The 20075-nt window shown below is 35.5% G+C and overlaps 2 protein-coding genes across 14 annotated transcripts in view; one reads left to right on the forward strand and one right to left on the reverse strand.

The window, feature by feature from the left end:
- Positions 1–8063, reverse strand: part of angptl3 (angiopoietin-like 3) — a 15994-nt gene extending 7931 nt beyond the window's left edge. The window contains exons 1-4 of the mRNA XM_039735267.1: positions 7506–8063; positions 5296–5406; positions 5021–5141; positions 4811–4924 (exon numbers count right to left, since the gene is read on the reverse strand). Coding sequence (XP_039591201.1) covers positions 4811–4924; positions 5021–5141; positions 5296–5406; positions 7506–8006 — 847 coding nt within the window. The 5' untranslated portion in view covers positions 8007–8063. The remainder of the gene's footprint in view (positions 1–4810; positions 4925–5020; positions 5142–5295; positions 5407–7505) is intronic.
- The window catches only part of dock7 (dedicator of cytokinesis 7), a 267403-nt gene that overhangs the window by 120512 nt on the left and 126816 nt on the right, over positions 1–20075 (forward strand). The gene's annotated exons all lie outside the window — the stretch shown is intronic.

Consider the following 20075-nt stretch of genomic DNA (forward strand, 5'->3'; position numbering starts at 1 on the left):
AAGAAGTACTGCAGGATTTTACTTCTATTGCGGTCCATGCCTGTGTATGTTCTTCTATTTGTGTCCAGGTTCTTATCGACTGTATATTTGCCCCAGTAATAAAACTGGAAGTTAGGTAGAGCCATGCCGCCTTCTGCCTTTTGTCTTTGTAGGGTCGCTCTTTTGATGCGTGGATGTTTAGAATTCCAAATAAATGAGGTTATTGTTGAATCTAATTGCTTAAAGAACGATTTATTAATGTATATTGGTATGTTTTGAAATAAAAAGGAGCTTAGGAAGAATATTCATCTTAACAGTGTTAATTCTTCCAGCTAGTGTGAGATGAAGGGTTGACCATCTATGCAAGTCTTGTTTAATTTTTTCCATGCAGACGACAAATTTTGTTGATAAAGAGCTTTATGTTTACTTGTGATGTTTACCCCGAGGTATTTAAACTGTTCTGCAATGATAAAAGGAAGGGTGTCTAATCTAATATTATATGCTTGCGAATTCACGGAAAGAGTACACTTTTATTCAGATTAATTCTGAGACCAGAGAGCTTTTGAAATTCTGTGAGTGCTGCTAAGACTGCAGGCACAGAATTTTCTGGGTCCGATATATACAGTACCATGTCATCTGCATATAATGAGATTTTCTGTTCCAGTCCTTCTCTGCTAATCCCCTTTATCTGATCAGTATTTCGACAATGTATTGCCAGTGGTTCAATGGCAATTGCAAACAGCAGTGGTGACAAAGGGCATCCTTGTCTTGTGCCACGTTCTAGTTTAAAGTAGTCTGAGCAAATGTTATTGATGCAAACTGAAGCTTCTGGGTTAGTATACAGTAATTTAATCCATGCACAAATGTTGGGCCAAACCCAAACTTCTCCAAAATAGTAAAAGGTATTTCCATTCAATCATGTCGAATGCTTTTTCTGCATCCAATGATAATAATATTTCTGGGGTGTTTGATTTAGTTGGTGAGTATATTACATTAAACAGGCGTCAAGATTTGAAGATAATGTCGGCCCCTAATAAATCCAGTTTGGTCTTGTGATATTACTGAGGGAGCACTTTCTCCATCCTTCTAGCTATGATTTTAGAGAGTATTTTAACGTCGTTATTCAGAAGTGAAATTGGTCTGTATGATGCACATTGTAATAAGTCCTTATTTTGTTTTGGAAAGACAGTGATTAGTGCTTGGCGAAAGGTTTGTGGAAGAGATTGGTTATCTCTGGCTTCTGTAAATGTTGCTAATAGGAGGGGAGCTAGCTGAGCGGAGAATTTCTTGTAAAACTCTGCAGGGTAGCCGTCAGGGCCTGCTGCTTTTCCACCTTGGAGTGACTTTATAGCATCCAGTAATTCTGATAATGACAGAGGTTTATCGAGCTCCTCCACACTAATAGCGTCAATTTGTGGTATCTGTAATTTATCCAGAAATGCATTAGATTGTATATTGTCTTCTTTAAACTCAGTAGTATATAGGGATTTATAGTAGTCTCTAAAAGTGTACATTATATTTTTGTGTTCGATGATTTTATCTCCGTTCGTGTTAGTAATTACCGAGATTGCGTTGCGTACATCTTGCTTGTGGATTTGTTGCGCTAAAAGCTTATTAGCTTTCTCCATGTTCATAATAATGATGTCTGGATTTGTAAATTAGTTGTTCGGTTTCTTTAGTTGTCAAGAGGTTTAATTCTGAATGTAGAGCCTGCCTCCTCTTATGTAGAGTCTCGCTTGGTAGTCTGGCATGTTCTTCATCTATTTTAGTAATTTCACTTTTTATCTCTGCTACTTTCTTCGCTTCGGATTTATTTCTGTGCAAGCTTTTAATGTGTATTCCATCTCCGTGGTCACAAGAACATGCTTCTTGCTCAATTAGTTGATTGTTGGGTACATGACTCTCTAATAGTGACATAAAGACAGCTTCATTCCTGAGAGGTGTGATTCTGGTTTTTGGTTTGGAGAATATAATAGAGTTCCAGTAATCAGATGCCCTTTTAGTTTGCTTGCTAGTGAGGGTATCTAACAGTGGCATCTAGCAGTTAAGAAGAAACTCAGTTATCCAAGAATTCAGATATGATAAGCAATTCAGTTCAGAAAATGCAGCAAGTTCCTCATTTTCTTAAATTCGTGGCATTTTGAGTAAAAGCAGTACAGTGGTTTTGACTCTTCTTTTAATATTAGTTTTAAAACTATTCTCATTCATCCCCTTTCCAACAATTACCACAGTTAAGCAAAAATATTTTTCAAGAAATTAACTTGGAGTTGGTACAGCAGAGCTTCTTCCAAACAGCAGTAACTCCTTGATTTTTTCATTAGTTTTGTTTGGAATAATATGTCAAAAGATTCTTGTTATTAAAGAAACTCCCAGGTCCAACCAATCACAAGTAAAGAGTGAAATGATTGAGATTGGAATGAATTGGTTGATGTGTGGTGAAAGCTGACTAGTTGAATGGGTTTAAACAAATGCAGAGGCACATACGCTGAAAATCTAAAATATACAAGCTTGCTAAATTTATACACTGCTTGTGTGTGCAACCCAGACTAAATTTGATGGTTTGAAAAATATTTTAACTATCCAGATGCACAAGAAACAAAATTATTAAAGGATAATTTCCAGAAGATTCTGTTGTTGCATTAATATACTATTGGACGCACAGGAAAATGGAAAATTTCACATGAACTTTTCTTCCTATTGGCATCTCCCAGTGGGAAAATTCAGGGATAATTTTGTTATGTAGATTCCATGACTTGTGACCTAACCCTGATCAGTACAACCAATGATGTCATTTGGAGGCTGTGTTGTATGTAAAGTGTCCCAGACTCCACTTAATGCCTTTCCTTTGCTTTTAACTTTCCTGAAAAATCAGAACAAGTCAACACTGGCAAAAGTGAACGTGAATAATGAGAAGTTGTCTATGTTGTGATGTCCCAAACGTTACTTTCAAAAATTCCCTTAGCATGTGAATGCAGCATCAGTGTAGAAAACTGCTCAAACAAAGGATATCTTGTCGAAATAAGGACCAATACCTACTGTCTCTGATTTTTAACTGCAAAGATTGAAATTGATGAGAAAGTGCTTCTGAGTCTTACACGTCCTTTGTGTAGCCTGCTCAACTACTATAAAGGGAAATTTTAGAAATTGAGGTAAAAGTGATGGGTGCAGGGTGGTACCATTCTATGGTTTTGATTAATTTTTATCATTTAAATGTACACTACTGGTCAAAAGTTTTAGAACACCTCAGTTTTTTCAGTTTTTATGGAAATGCATGCATGTGTAATGTCTTAATGTTTCATGAAATCAAGGCATAGAACAATTAAATAACAAATAAAAAAGTAAAAGAATCATTAAGTGTACAAAAATGTATTCAATTTTTTTTTTTTGATTCATCAAAGTAGCCTGCACCTTTTACTGATATAACAGCCAAACTGTGGTAACCCTTTCGATTCAGAATGCCAGTCACTCCATTAAAGTCACCAACTCTCCCTTCAGCAGAAGAACCCCAGGCCATCACACTTCCTCCTCCATGTTTGACAGCTGGAGTCACACACTGAGGAACCATCTTTTCCCCAACTTGACGATGTACAAACAACCTACATGATGAACTGAAGATTTCAAACTTTGATTTATCAGTCCATAAGATTTTCTTTCAGTGTCCTGTAGCCCACAGCTGGTGTTTCAAGGCCCCTTTTTGTCTTTTCTTACTGCCATTCGCCCGGTCAAACCTACAGCACAAAGTCTTCTCTTCACAGTAGAAACTGAGACTTGCTTTTTTCGACCTTCACCATTATGCTGTGCTTGTGTGCTTGTGCTGTGAGGTACCTATCACGTTAGCGGGTGACCTTCAGAAACTTGTCTTCTGATTGGGTTGTATCTTTGGGTCTGCCAGATCTCTTCCTATCAGAGTTTCGTCCAGTTTCCAGTCACCTTTGGATTATGTGTGTTACTCACTGACACTTTGTTTTTTTTTCCCTTAGCAGTTAATGAAGGGCCTACACTTCTAAGGGCAATAAGTCTCTCTCTCTCTCATTTCATTTGATTACTGCCATTTTGTTCCCATTATCACTGCAATATTGTCAAAGTAGTACTTCAGAGGGTGTCCAGCTCTGCTTTAAGAAAGACAGAGGGTTTTTAAGTAATCAACAGTAGTTAGGACACCGGTGTAAATTGTTTCAGCTTGAAGGCTTCATTTACTTAAATTGCTGCAGAGCATCTGTAGGTTGTATCCCTAGTTGTTTCCTGACGCAGGCTCATTTATAATATTCTGAAGTTTCCTTTGTTTTCAGTTTTTGCTAACCTAAGCTTTAAATTTAAACCTCTGGCAGTTTACTGCTTACCTTTTCTCCATTTTAGATCACTCATTGCATTTCAACTGATTAAATTTGGGTGGAAAAAAACCTGGAAAAACTGTGGAACTGTAAAACATTTGACCAGTAGTGTATATGCTTTGCAATGATTAATTGAGATTTATGCAAGTCATATTTATGAATTATTTATATGATGAGTGAATATGGGATTTTAACTAGAAAAAATAAGGGAACTACATTTGGCATTTAGGTAAGCTGTTAAGTGCAGTTAGACAGCAGTGTTATCTGTCATATCTCCATTTTCTGTGCTGTCCTTTCTACGTTTATTAATAAGTGCAGTTAGACAGCAGTGTTATCTGTCATATCTCCATTTTCTGTGCTGTCCTTTCTACGTTTATTATTTACAACTGCGCAGTTCCTATACATTATTGTTACAAAGCCGCATTATGAAGTAGTCTGAGTGAAGAATGGCTGAATAATGTAAATACAATTAAAATATAAAAATCTTTCCTAGAGCTTACCTTCTGTCATCTCACAGTAAACGTGAAATGGTTCTGATTGATTTGGCTTGATAGCGTAAATTCCTGAAGTAGTTTGACCACTGAGGTAGACTGCATTGCAGTCTGTAGGGGAATCTGTGAAATGAGTTGTGGTAAAAAAAAATTAGTATGCTTACCAGGTTATTCCTTGAAATTTTATTTTTTATTTTTGAACAAGTACAAAATACAAACCATTTTTGTCTGAGGTCTTGTTATCAGTGGTGTTCATCATTAGGTATGGAATGACGTCTGGTTCCGTATTCACCACAGAAACTGAGTTGTCGATGTTGTCCTGTAAAGTGGGGTAGCTGAGCTAAATCATGAAACAAGCTTTTCGTTAGAAGAATGGTAAATGTGTAGTAAAGCTGTTTCAAATTTCTGTCCATTAGGCTCTCAAATTTATATTATGCTGAAGTATTTTTTGTTTTGTCAATTGTTCTCTTTGCTTTGTTAAATGCATGACATACCTTTTCCTCCAGGTCTTTAATTTGGGTTTTTTGCTGGTCTAGCTGAGTATGTTGTTCATGAACAACCTTGACAAGATCTCTTATATTTTTCTCCTGACCTTCAATGATTGCCTAGGGAATTACAATAATAGATAATATAATTTGTCTGTTGTTGTACATTAGATGGCTTATTTTATTCTGTAAAGCAATACATACATTTTAGACACCTCCATAGCTTTTATTAATTATTCTATGAATACTGAACACTGTCTTGAATTTAACTTTTTTAGATTCAATTTGATTTGAGGAAATAAAAAATGCAGTAATATTTTTGAGCCCATAGACATTTCAGGATGAACTATAGAATTATAATGTAAAGTTTTAATTCAGGTTACACTAGGTATAATGTGTATATTCAGGTGAATGAATCAGGAAGAATGATGTCTTTTTTCAGCACTAGAGGAAGTGATTAATATTTATAAATCACTAGTATTTTGGAAATTCATAAAGTACAAACTCATTACAAGGCTGATGAAAAATTAATACATTTTTTAATGTTCTATTTGTAATGGGGAGTTCTTGAGCATGCACCATTAATGTAGATGAAGACCAGGCTTCTTGATGGTGTAGCTCAGCAGTAAGTGATAGAGGTGTGCTGGATGGTTAGTATAGAAAGTTTGTTCGGCTTGATCTAAAACTTGTGCCCTTTTTAATCTGCATGATTTCTTAGAATAGGATGTGATGCCTAATGACTAAGAAGATTAAACAGTGCCATTATTTTTATTCCTACTTTTGCTTCATTTGGACTATGCAGGTTTACAGTCATTTTTATTTTTAATGTCAGTCAGTCAGTCATTTTCCAACCCACTATATCCTAACACAGGGTCACGGGGGTCTGCTGGTAATTATAATCATCACGAGTCAACACCCCACATTCTTTAATTGGAACAGATAATCTGTCAGTTATTTTTATTTTCAATTTTAAGTCAGTAAGTGGAGAAGATGAAAAAGATTGAAAAGGGAAGAAAATGTAACCAAAGATGTAACAGCACTTTGAGCTACATTTTTTTTGTATGAAAATGTGCTATATAAATAAGTGTTGTTGTCGTAACAGAAACTAATAAAGGATAGCAGTCTATTGTGGGATGGAGTGAGGATGGTGAAAAGGCTAACTGAATATCTCACTGATGTTTGGGTTTACTTTGGGTTTTATTAGGTTGTTTACAACAAATCTGTTATTTAAAGTCCAAACTAACCCAATCGAGAATGGATACCCCTAATTTGCTGTATTGCAATAAGTATTCCTATTAAACCTGACTTTTATCTCACTTCTAGGTTTAAGCAATTTATCTTCATCTGTAGTGTAGCATTTTATTTTTTAAGATTTCTGTGTTATTAATGTAATGAGAAGTGAAGCAAAATGACTAACTAAAAAGATGACAATATGCAAGCTTTCGAGGCGACTCAGGCCCCTTCTTCAGGCGAGAAGTAATCATTGTTATTAATAAAATGTTAGACTACAACTCTACACCGCTGAACAGTCCCCACATTCTTTTGCAGTAATATACTAAAATACTGGTGTACATCTGGTTACTGGGGTGTCCTGATGTTGCATAAGTTCTAGAATTTGCTTATTTTTGTACTACTTTTCCAGTTCTTCTGTGCTTCCTACAATCCTATTTCTAAACCATTGTGAAACTAATGTGTTGAGTAACACATGTAACAATTTCATTTTACTCTGTACACGTGAAGGTAAAAACCTTATAAAACCTATAAGAAGGCTTCACTTTAGCTAATAGTTATTTTTTTTATCCATTTTCTTTTTGAGTCTTGTTATAAATATAACTTGCATTCTAAAATTCTAAATGATATTTCAAAATACCTGTGATTATGGATATGGGCTACCACAATTTAAAAAAAACCATCAGTATTTCTAACTATGCATTGCACAACAGTGAACTGATCTTTTTCTACACAGATAATTAAAAATGAAAAGAATTTTTAATGTCTTTTCTCCACCATACTACAATAGCCACACACATACTAATTATTATTGGCCTTTTGTCTAGTGCAAAAGTGTTCTTCATGTCTAATATTTTCATTTAGCAGTAAATCAATTAACAGATTTAGCAAAACAATCCTAGTTTATGTCATTGGCTGAAACCATAATGGTGCTACTGATGATTTAAGTTTTCTGTTCTGTTTTATATGTTAAGCCTTGATTTTTTTACCTTAAGAGTTGAAATTTCTTTCAATTCATTTGGCAAAGGTAGATTGTGTGTAAGCCCATTCAGCTTCTGTTCCAGCCCTCCAACTTTGCTTTCCAGACTTGTTCGATCATCTAAGATTTCATTAATTTTGGAATTAATTTCGAGGGACATGTTCCGGACTTCTTCATTTTTTATCTTTAGGATTGTAGTGGTTTTCTTGAGCTCCTCTTCTTCTACTTTGATTTGGTTGGTCTGTAAGGAAAGCTCATAGAAAGATTTGTCGAAAATGCTGAGTCTCTGGAATATGTCATTAATCTGGCCTTTAGTTTTGTGTACAAAATCTTTTAGTCCGTGGCCCAACTGAAGAAGGCCATTGGCGAGGATTCGGACATCATCAAGCATTGCAAATCTAGATTTTGTTTCATCTGGTGCATGAGTAAAAGAAAAGTCTTCAGCTTTATCCATTCTGTTAGTACATATACAAGGAAATAGTATAAATAGCAAGATAAAAGAAGACTTCATGTTTGAAAATCTTTTCTGTAGTTTGAGACCCAGAGGCTGTCTTCAGGAGTGAGAGCCTTGTATATATTGCTGTGTGCCGATATGACTAGTCAATCATTAAGCAGTCTTTGGACAGCCTGGAGTTGCCTTGCAAGTTTTATAAGTTAAAAAAATCCATCATCTCTGGGTCTAAAAAGTGAAAATGTAATCAAATATCTTCAGATTATCTTGATATATTAATATCACATATTGCTTAAAAAAATAGTGCAGTACTGGACACATATGTTCATAAAAATGCATCAATATGTATTAATCATAAACAGTTCTCTCTCTTATTTGCCATTTATCCTCTCTGTTTATTATATTCCCTGAATGTATGTAATCATGACAGCTTTTAAAAATGTTATATTTTGATATTATTATGGCAAAAAAAAACTGCTTAAAGAGAATTGAGAGCAATAACATGAAATCTGAAGGCACAGCCGTAGTATGTGTGTAGTATTGTGTTTGATTTGTTTTCTTGTATTGCACCTTCAAGAGACCGGAGAGGAAATGAGACACTGCCAAATAACACACAAAGTTTCACAATCCAAAGGTCACTCCAAATCTTTCAACAGAGTCCAAACAGAAACCAGAAATCATAGCCTAAGGTTCAAAGCACAAAATTCATTAAATGGAGTTCAAAACACAAAGCTTTTCACACACCAACAAAGTTTTTATGTATAATCGTAGATATTGAAGCTGTCTTTTATACAGTTAGGTTGATGATGTCATCTTTGGGTAGTCTTGTCAGGGCAGCTGTTAGTAAATGGGCACAAAATGGTAATGCTCACAATAAAGAAGTATGGCATTGCAGTATCCATCCATCATCCAGCCCTCTATATCCTAACTAAAGGGTCACGGAGGTCTGCTGGAGCCAATCCCAGCCAACACAGGGTGCAAGGCAGGAAACAAACCGTGGGCAGGGCACACACACACACTTTTTTTTTTGTTCTTTATTTCACTTAATACAATTTCTTGTGTTAGAAATTTGTTAGTTTTCGCATACCCCTTGGGGTCAGAGCACAGGGTCAGCCATTGTACAGCGCCCCTGGAGCAATTGAAGGTTAAGGGCTTTGCTCAAGGGCCCAGCAGAGTAGGATCTCTTTTGGCAGAGACGGGGATTCGAACTGGCAACCTTCGGGATACCAGCACAGATCCTTAGCTTCAGAACCACCACTCACACACACCAAGCACAATTTAGAATCGCCAATGCACCTAACCTGCATGTCTTTGGACTGTGGGAGGAAACCCATGCAGACACGGGGAGAACATGCAAACTCCACGCAGGGAGGACCCGGGTGAACGAACCCACAGGTCTCCTTACTGCGAGGCAGCAGCCCTACCCATTGCACCACCGTGCCACCCGGTATTGCAGTAAGCTGTTAAAATGATAACATTATTAAATGTTGGTCCAAACAAAATTTAAATAGCAGATTTAGATTCTGCAACTAAAAAAACCTCCGATAGGAAAAGAGAGAGCCCTCATACTATGTGAGGTAAGGTTAGAAATAATTAGAAACGAAGCCAAACTGTAATATATTGTTAATTGAAAATAAAGAAAAAATAACTTTAACTACAGGTTATTGAAAGTCCAAAAGAGAGTGACTGATTTAAGACTGTTAACAAATATTCTGATAAGCTCCAAAATCAAAGGATCATAAATAGATGCACTCTACTGTCATTTAACTGCAGCCCATCATAAGTTTTTTTTTTTTAGTAAAGTACAGACTAGTAGGGAAAATTGGTGGAAGTTGTTATTAATACCTCAAGTTAAATTCTGTTCTTGCTTTTGTTTCATATGGCTTATTCCATTAAAAACTTAATATTTTTTTTTATAAGTAGTACACTGTAGAGCTCCAGTAATTTCTCTGTATTTTTGAATTAATTATTTAGTTATGCTAAATTTAAACATTATATTTGATGTTTTTAAATACCTCTGATTTCATACTTTTAACAGTGTAAAATGTCAGAATGAGATTGTAGAGAAGTACCACTTTATATTCTAAATAATAGCAACTTTATCATATAAAAAGATTTGAATAGAGAGAATGTCTACATACATTTGTGTTCCTTCCATTTCCTGCACAGCTAAGCAGTGTTTCTTACCTGTTTGAGCTGCAGCGTGTAAACTACCTGCAGGTCAGAATGGTCTGACATCTGTCATAGTATCTTTGTCACAATGAACCACTTGAAGGAGCAGCTGTGGGTTTTCAACTTCATTGTTTTAGTGAAAATACTGCTGAATTGAAACACATTACTTTTTGTCCATTACAAATGGAACATTGAAGTCTGGGGAGTCTTGTCTTTAATTAGAAAAGATTAACGAATTAAGATATAAATTCAGTTGCATTTGCAGTTATTGTAATAAATTAATTAGTTTGCAGCTGGGTTTTAAATGTGGGATCCTCTTTTTTTTTTGTGCAAGAGCACTCACTGGTAGCACTGGTATAGCCAAGATTGAACATCTGTCAGTTGCAAGGCCAAACAATCCTAAATGTACCACCCTGTCTCCCTTGTTGCACTGGGAAAATACCAGTGGATGGTGTCACAAATATTATCTGTTACAAAAAAATAGAAGGGCAAAACCTTCCCAATTCCTCACACTAAAACTGTTATGCAAATCCTTCTTTTCTTGTATTACTGTAAATCCTGCTTTTCTGGTTTTCTGTCAGAAAAAGGTTATATGGAATTATTTTTTAAAAATCCTATATTGTAAGTATCGCAAACACGAGCGAAGAAAATCGTCATTACAGGCATGTTGTAAATGATTACCTGTTCTGTCAACCTTGTATTTCCAATCTTAACTCCTAACAATGAGGAACTGAGAAATTTTGTATCAGTGTTCTTATTGTTTAATTATGTTAATTTCCACTACTAATATAAAACCTTAATTGTTTGCAAAATATAACGGAAATTTGCAGACAGAAATGACTATATATATATATATATATATATATATATATATATATATATATATATATGTATATATATATATATATATATGTATATATATATATATATATATATATATATATATATATATGTGTATATATATATATATATATATATGTGTGTATATATATATATATATATATGTGTGTGTATATGTATATATATATATATGTGTATATATATATATATGTGTGTATATATGTATATATATATGTGTGTATATATGTATATATATATATGTGTATATATATATATATATGTGTATATGTGTATATATATATGTATATATATGTATATATATATATATATATATATATATATATATATGTCTTTTCAGTTTAACCAAAAGAGAAGTGTTTAAAAGCACAAAGGGAATTGGTGATGGTGACTTTAAAATGAGTTCATGAAGAACACAGGGACATATTTTGAAATTTATTAAGGGTAAATTTTGTACAAACATTAGGATGTTTTTCTTTACACAGATAACCATAGACACTGCCAAGCTTTTTGGGGCTGAATGACCTGTTCTCGTCTAGATTGTTCTAATGTTTTAATTTTAGTTGACATATAAAGAATTGCCGTTTCCAAATTTTGGTCCTCCAGGTGCTTTATTCACATGACACAATCCTCTTGTTTCTTGTTTGTGGCATGCGTAATCTCTTTACAATGGCTCTGTAAATGCCAACTGGCTTTGTATTTTTTAACTTTTTTTTCTTATTAATTAGTGCTTCTATTATAAAGTAATATATTCAAAAACTGAATTTCAGAAATGATCAAAGTAGTATTTATTAAACTCCTTAGCGTTAGTCCCCAGTGTCACTTGGGCAACGGTATGGACGCGTCTCACATAAGACACGAGGGTTATTCGGACTGTAAAAGTGCCAAAAGCATTAGTGCCGAGTGTTACTTGGGCAACGGTGTAGGCGTGTCTTACGTAAGAGTCAGGTCCCAGCGTTACCTGAGCAACAGTGTAGTCTTCTCATAGCCTCATAATGGTGTCTTGTAAGAAATGCCTCTCATCAGCATTGAGGATGAGGTGAATCCGTCTTCAGGCAGTGAAACTGAAACGGTCAGTGAAACTGAAAGTGATTGTGGTGAATCCCAAAGTGACATTCATGCTACTCGCACAAGTGCAGTTTGCTGTTCATATTATTATTATTAATCATCATCGTCATTATTTGTATCATTATTATACTTTCTACACTTCTAAATTTGTATTTTAAGTATTTTGCACATTGCACTGTATAGATATGAGATTTAATAAGTATGTCATTTTTTTTTTATTTTTTATAATAAATGTAACAGTAAGGAGGTTAAACATGGCTGAATGTAAGTCGGGTCTTGAAACCTGAAAAATCGATCATAAAATCAGACCCCGACTTATACGCCCGTTCAAAAATGCTACACAATTTTTTTTTTAAACATCTTCTTGCCTCCTCAAATTTCACATCAGTTTCTCAGATGCATTGAATTTTGTTGCAGCAGCACAGTTACAAATTTCTTTCGCTACTTAAACGACATTTAATTTAAGACCAGCTTCATATTTTCTCCTGATCGAACGCTTCATCACAGCTAAGGGGTAAAGGTGTATGAGGATGTGAGATACAAAAACACAAATCTGTGCAAATGTCGCTTTGGAATAGTTTGGGTATTACCGTGTGGTCACGTAGGCACAATAGAGAGAGACAGAGGTTAGGAGCACATGCTGACACAGCGCATTGCTGTACCCACATAGAAAATTAAGGCCGCGTGCTCCGTGGTTACTCTCTCAGGTGGGCGTTAACATACTGTATCATAATCTCTTGGACCAATAGCGTGAGTTTTCTGCATTTGACCTATACGACCGACATAAGATACCAGAAATTATACGATAAAATCAAGTCCTGACTTATCTGCTGGAGAACTTATCCGCGAGTTTATACATTTTTGAAATTAAAGAAACTATACTCATCCATTACACTTGGGGGCAGATTAGAAAAGAAAAGAAAAAAAAACAGTCAAGATTAATGTCATTAAGTCATTTTGTTAAACAAGCAATTAGGACAGGAGCTTGTCCAAGAACATAAAAACATTCAGATGAGCCATGCACATTAAAAACTTTATCTAGTCTCCGGCTTGTAAGCTGTCTTTGAGCAGAATGCAGATCATGATGAGTCTGATGCAGGATATTGTTGGCTTCCCAATTCTCATACTCCACATGAGCTTTATGCCTAGTGAATTAAGTGTGATAATCAGTTTGCCTGTTTCACTTTTCAGATTACCGGTATATGATCTGTAATGTTTCTTTGACTGTTAATTTGGGATATAATGATTTTTTGCATTTCAGAAGTTTTTAAAGAACATTATTTTGGGTAAGTTTTCTTTGTTTGCTGTAAAAGTAACCTTCCCCGAATTACTAGCTGAACTAATTGATTTTATTTTTTAGGTTTGCTTTGACTGTGCTGCCAGTTATGTGCAAGGGCAAATGTGTTTGGTTACCAGAAGTAACAGTACTTACAAACATTCGCAAACTATACACCCTAAACCTTCCTGGCACGATGTAGCAGAGCCCGTAATCACAATGCATTTAAAGATACAATCCACTTTGTTACCCATAACCTTGTAACATGATTGAAAATAAGACTATTCATGCTTGTTGGGAGAACTGGTATGCCCTGTTTTATGTTATTTTAGCTTCGCTTGTCATTTGCTACTGATAATCAGCTGAGCTGTGCAAAATGCCCACTCAAGCAAGTATTTTAACAACAGCAAAGACAGAATAGTGTGCAGTGCTTAATCAGATGTTGAAACACTGTTGGAGGTTATGGTGCTTCAACTACAGAAATGTAACACAAGTGCTTAGATTCTGGAGTAGGAATGGGCTGATTCCATGCTAGTTTATGGCTACCTTCATCATTCACTCCAGAAGAAAGGCCACACTCAGATTCTTTAAGTGACCTTTGGTAATGGGGCTGTTTAAGATACAGTTGAAACAGTTCTGTTTTTGTTGAGGTTGTTTTTTTTTTTTTGATGTTACATACCTGTATGTTACCATACAGTTGAATTGGAACTTCACATTTTATAACCAGCGTTTGTTTAGAATCGGTTCGAATCCCTTAAATACCAAAAGGGACTCTGCTCTGTTGGGCTCTTAAGCAAGGCCCTTAACCAACAATCGCTGAGCGCTTTGAGTAGTGAGAAAAGCGCTATATAAATGCAAAGAATTATTATTATTAGAAGAGAGACACAAACCACATTACTAGACTGAAGAAAATGCTAAAGCTCCAACTTGTACCTTACAGAAATGTAGAGATGCAGTCTCACACACTCACTGTGTGGTTTTTGGTATGGGGTGCAGTCTTGTTAAACGCTAAATCAGTAGAATTTTTTAGGTTTGCTTAAGTTGAGCTGGTGCTTGTTGACTCAACAAACACTATAATGTCCCTGTAGCTATGTTTGCTCAGAGTTTGCTTCACTAGTAACCAAAATTACACTGTGGTCTTTGCCAAAGGTTGTGAATGGTCTGTCATATCTTTTCAAATACTTGTACATTAACTCGATGGATGGGCAGCTCCCATCCAATAGTCATTTCATCAGCAGATCGGATGATGTGTACACACAAAATTGTGTCATTGCCATCTTCTTTGGCAGTGCTTCAGAAGGTTTTATGCCGCTGGTTTGATGACAGAGAGACATTTGGGTTTCAGTTTTAGCTATTTGCTCTCTTTCTGCCTCTCTTTCTCTCCTGCAAATTTCCAATCAAAACTTACTGAGATTCCTGAACTGACTTAGGTTAAATTTTTTGGTCTCTTGTTTCCAGTTTTTAATATTTGTTCCTCGTAGTATTTTCAGGAAGTAGTTCTCTATCCTTGAATCTCCTTAATCCGGTTAGATAAAGTTGCTGAAACATATCCAGACAGCATCAACTGTGAGTTGAGAGTCAATACGCGATGAGGTGCCAGTCTATTGAATGAAACATATCTGGCAGATTATGTATGGCTTTTGTTTTTACCTGGAAAAAATTAAACACGGGCTTCCCAATAACCCAAATTATTGGTGTCAGCCCATCTAGCATGTGATGCAGTCGAAGCTGAAATGTGCTGCAAGTCTGATGGTGATTGACATATTAAGAAGAATTGTTTAAAAACGTTATAGTGCTAACAATTTGTTACAAGTATATTTCTTCAACAATAGTTTCTCGAGATGATTAAATCAACTGTCAGGCAAACAATTTTAACTAATAACAGTAATTCTTTATATTTAGATTGCACCCTTACTCAATTCGTTCGCGAGGGCTGGTTCTAACTCAAGTTAGTTGTAAGTCAAGACTATTTTTCCCATAAGAAATAATGGAAATACCCATAATGCACTCCGAATCTCCCACAGCAATACTTACTTAACCTTTTCATAATAAAAAAGGGTTGTATAATGCGCATAATTTACCAAAACACCAATAATTTTTGGAATGTACTAACCAAAAAGTTCTAAAAAGTGCCTAGCCTACCAGAAACAACAATTTCATACTGTACTCACCATTTCATTTGACATCTTTGGGCTGCAGGAAGGGAGGAGGAGGAGGAGAATGAAACGGAAGGTGGTTATTGTTTAGAAGGAGCCTCCTTATGCAAATCTTTTCTTTGTAAAATTGTCGAGATGGTGGATTTCGACATGCTGTACATATTAGCTAGATAGGTCACACGAACACTACTCTCATATTTCTGCACAATTTCCTTCTTCGTTTCGATTGTGATCGCTGTTTCTCAAGTTAATAATGACAGTAGTCGAGCACTCAGTTCAAAGCTGGGCGTGTTGTGAACTGCTCCAAAGCAAGCCGGTGCTGACTCAGCCTGATGACATCATCATGTGTCGCGCCAGCCCGCTAGCTAACATCCCTTAACAATCGCTTTCTTTACCTTTGTTACATTCTCTTCCTCCCTTAGCAATTATGCGTCTTGCTTGTCATGGTCTTAGTGAATTATATATATATATATAGATAAATCACTGCACTGACCGAAATTACTTCTACAAACACATGTATCTGGGCTCCGACTGACGCTTACGAACGCTCTCGGCTGTTTGTTTACAATCGCACAAGCAGATACATGTGACTGCATTCGGGTCGTAACGCAAGATGTTGGTCGTAAATCAAAACAAAAATTTTGGTCGTAAATCAAGTTGTTCGCATGTCAGGCTGGTCGTATATTAAGGGTCGACTGTATATTAAAATATACTGAAATATCTATATTCTCAAAAATATATTGTATAGTATATTTATTCTACACACGTACACACTCAAACTTCACCATGTTTTAAGTCACACATTAACCTAACCTGCACATTTTTAGAATGCTGGATTAACACTGAACTACCTAGTAAAAGACCCACAAAGACTCTTACTGAACATGCGTTCTCCACACTGACTGTAATTGGACTGGTTTTGTAGCCAATAGGAACTAACAGTAGCACCATTTATCATCCATGGAAACAAATGCCAAAAAGTTTGAAGTAAAGCAGTTTTATTGGAAATAGGCTAATGGACAAACCTTGCAGTAATAACTTTGAGCGTTGGGTATTGTGTTAGAGGTTTTGTTCCAATAGCTTTCATTTTCATGACTGCATGGCACACTTTGGGACCTCTTTTCTGTTTAACCTTTCATTGACATCATATTAATTTATGGGGTATGTAGGGGTTGACATTTGCCAGCAACAGCTGACACAACTTTATTCTTGATTTCCATATATGGAGGCTTGATCTGATTGCTCCTTCATGCCACCTACAAATGTTTAACCTCCTCTTTGCTAGAGTGAATGTTCATCATCGCATTGTGTATTCGGCTGTAGGGGGAGTGTGGAGCAACAACATCACGTCCATTATTATCTCTCCCAATATATTTTTTCCATTTATTTATTTTATTTTTTTATTTTTTGGCTGCGTCACCATGTTTCGGCATTCCAGGTTCCAAATACCATAAGCCATCATGAACATGTTGTAGGATGTAAGCTTCTATCTGTTGAGTTTATCTGGTAATATTCAAATTGCCTTTACTTTTTGGTTTACTCTTGTAACATGTGATTCAACTTTATTGGCAAAAGCAAAATCCAGGCCAGAATTATAATTGGCCTTATTTGTGTGTAGTATTCAGAATATCATTGCTGTTAAAAGGATAAAGTGGAAGGCAGAAATGTTGATATACCTAACAGATGATGAGCCCATGTAGTTTCAGAACACATTCTTGATTTATCATGGTGCTCCTGATGTTTTGTTTCTAAGTAGAACCATGAAGGTTTGACAATTGTTGACAAGTGTTTCATCACACTTGAGATAGGTGAATCCCAGTTCATCGTATTTCTAGGCTTAATAATGACTCTTTGGATCAGGTTCCTCTTTTACTTTGTTGCTTATTTGTGATATCGGTGCAAGTGAAGTTCTAGTTTATATGTTGTTGTGCAGTATGTTTTAAGTAAATGGCAAGTGAGCTTCATTCTCAGTCGAAGCACCTGTGCTTGCTTTTACAGTGTTTGTATTTCCTTCATTAGCCATCTTATCTTTGCAGAGTTTAATCACCTGTTTTGTGTAACTTAGTTGCTCTTACTAAGTATGTTTTAGCAAAATTAACGATTGCAAAAATGACACCCTGTGCAAGTCCGGCAACTGTTTGTCAGTTATACGCATGAATAGATTATTTACTTTGCTCCTTGAAAAATGGTTATATTTTACATCCTTTGCTTAATTGACTAATCACATCTCAGAATAGGTGACAGACGGACTAAACAGATAGACATTTCAACAGAGCTAGCTAGCTTTTAGCTTGACACTTAATTATGATTTGACTTCTTTTTAGTCAAGGCATAGATGGGTAGCACATAATCAAAATCTCCAACAGTGAGCACATGGACATGGTCAAATTTGCTGAATCTTTGGCTATTCAGTTTGTCCTGTCACTTAGTTTGGAGAAAGGATTCAAAGGTTGGATGTCTTGATGTATTACAAGTAAGACAGAATTCAGATATTGTACCACTGTGATAGAGAATCAGCGAGCAGCAGGATATGATGGGTGGTTAATCTTATTTAGTGTTGGGGAATACAGTGTCTTGTATTAATATGATATGTGATGAACCGGAGTAGCTTTTAATGATTTTTTTATGTTTTACCTGTTGTTCCTGGGGATAAACTCCTATAACTGTCACCAGCAAAAAATGAGTGAGTTTATAAAACATGACTGAAGTTAACAAAACATACGACTGCAGTTGTATGCAACTTTAAATTTCATTGCACCTCAAGATGAAATCCATTCTCATATAAACTATACCAATTTGTTCCAAATCCGTGAGCTTTCAAAGTATGTTGGTTTTGGTGTCTCAGTTTTAACAGTGTTACCTTTGCAGTTGAATCTTTATTAGCAGCACTTTTAACCACATTCTTAACATGAACTTGAGGACCTCCTCACTCTATTCATGATTTAAAATGAAAAGAAAAAAAATTCTATGTCCACTATATGCTTGGGCAAGCAGACTATTTAAACACAAGATCCAGAATGCACGTTTAATTATATAAATTCTGTGTAGTCATAATTTCATTGATATTTAGTTGTGCATTTCATATTTTTATTTATTATTGTACTATTTTTTATATTTAATATAAATATTATGTCTCTGAATTATGGTTTTAGTATCAAAAAATTAATGTCTTAAAGATATTTGTTAAACAACTTACCTTGGCCTGTAACAGCTAAAGTTTGCATGTAAAATCATCCAAGCTTGAAGGCTACATTCAGCAGAAGGAACTTTTATGGACTGAAACACAAGAGATCAAGCATGTACTGTATTAAGTCTTTTTAATTCCAGTGTTAGTATTGAAGTCTTTTCTGTTCATTCACTATTTTACTTACACCACTGGAAAAACGATATCTGTCATCCTCACTTCCATTTATTTAATTCTTCTTTCTGCCTGTGTTTTATTTGACTTAAAGATATCTTAATAAAGTTGCTTTGTTTGGTCTGTACCAGTTGTGATTTTTATATATATATATATGTAAAAAAAGGGTACTGTAAGACTACAGTAAACCTCCATTATTATTATTTGGCAGACACCTTTACCCAAAGCAACTTATAACATTTTAGATATAACTGGTTACATTTCTGTTGTTTTTCCAATTGGAGCACAAATAGGTGAAGTGACTTGCTGTTGGTCACACAGTGTCTGTAGTAGGATTTGAACCATCAAGGTTCAGAGTTTGAAGGCCTGAAATCCAAAGCCTTAACCACTATGACACACTGCCTGTAGAACTTGTATGTTTAGTTGGAGAAAATTCCAACTGACAGGTGCAGGAAGCTTATACAGTCCCTGACAAAAGTCTTGTCGCTTGTGTACAAATTGACCTGAAGTGCCGCTAAAATATATTTCTAATCAAGATTTTGTTACAACAACAACAACAACATTTATTTCTATAGCACATTTTCATACAAACAGTAGCTCAAAGTGCTTTACATATTAAAGAATAGAAAAATGAAAGACACAATTATAAAACAAAATAAATCAACATTAATTAACATCGAATAAGAGTAAGGTTCAATGGCCAGGGGGGACAGAAAAACAAAAACTCCAGACGGCTGAAGAAAAAATAAAATCTGTAGGGATTCCAGACCATGAGACCACCCAGTCCCCTCTGGACATTCTACCTAACATAAATGAAACAGTCCTCTTTGGATTTAGGGTTCTCACGGAAGGGCTTGATAATGATGATGGTCACGTAGACTTTTTCCCATCAGCTTTTGTAATAATGAAACTGACAAAAAGTATTCTAATATTCACAGCTTGGTAAAGCCCATTGAGTCAATTTTTGGCAAGGCTTAAGTGTTGTTGCCTTGTCATATGAGCTTCACCTGTGACTAATAATGGATCAATTAGGTCTCAGGTGTGTATAACAAGAACCCCAGTACACTAGACCTTCACATCAACTGCAACTAGACCTCTGCAAACATGCCTAAGATTCACCCTGAGACTAAAGTGTTGATTATCAAGAGGCTGAAGACCAAATCCACTGCTGATGTGGCAAACTCCTTCAATGTGTCTCAGCGTCAAGTTCAGAGGATAAAAAAAAGATTTGAAGAGACTGG

This window comes from Polypterus senegalus, chromosome 14 (genome assembly GCF_016835505.1).
Source record: "Polypterus senegalus isolate Bchr_013 chromosome 14, ASM1683550v1, whole genome shotgun sequence".
In the NCBI taxonomy this organism is placed as follows: Eukaryota; Metazoa; Chordata; class Cladistia; order Polypteriformes; family Polypteridae; genus Polypterus; species Polypterus senegalus.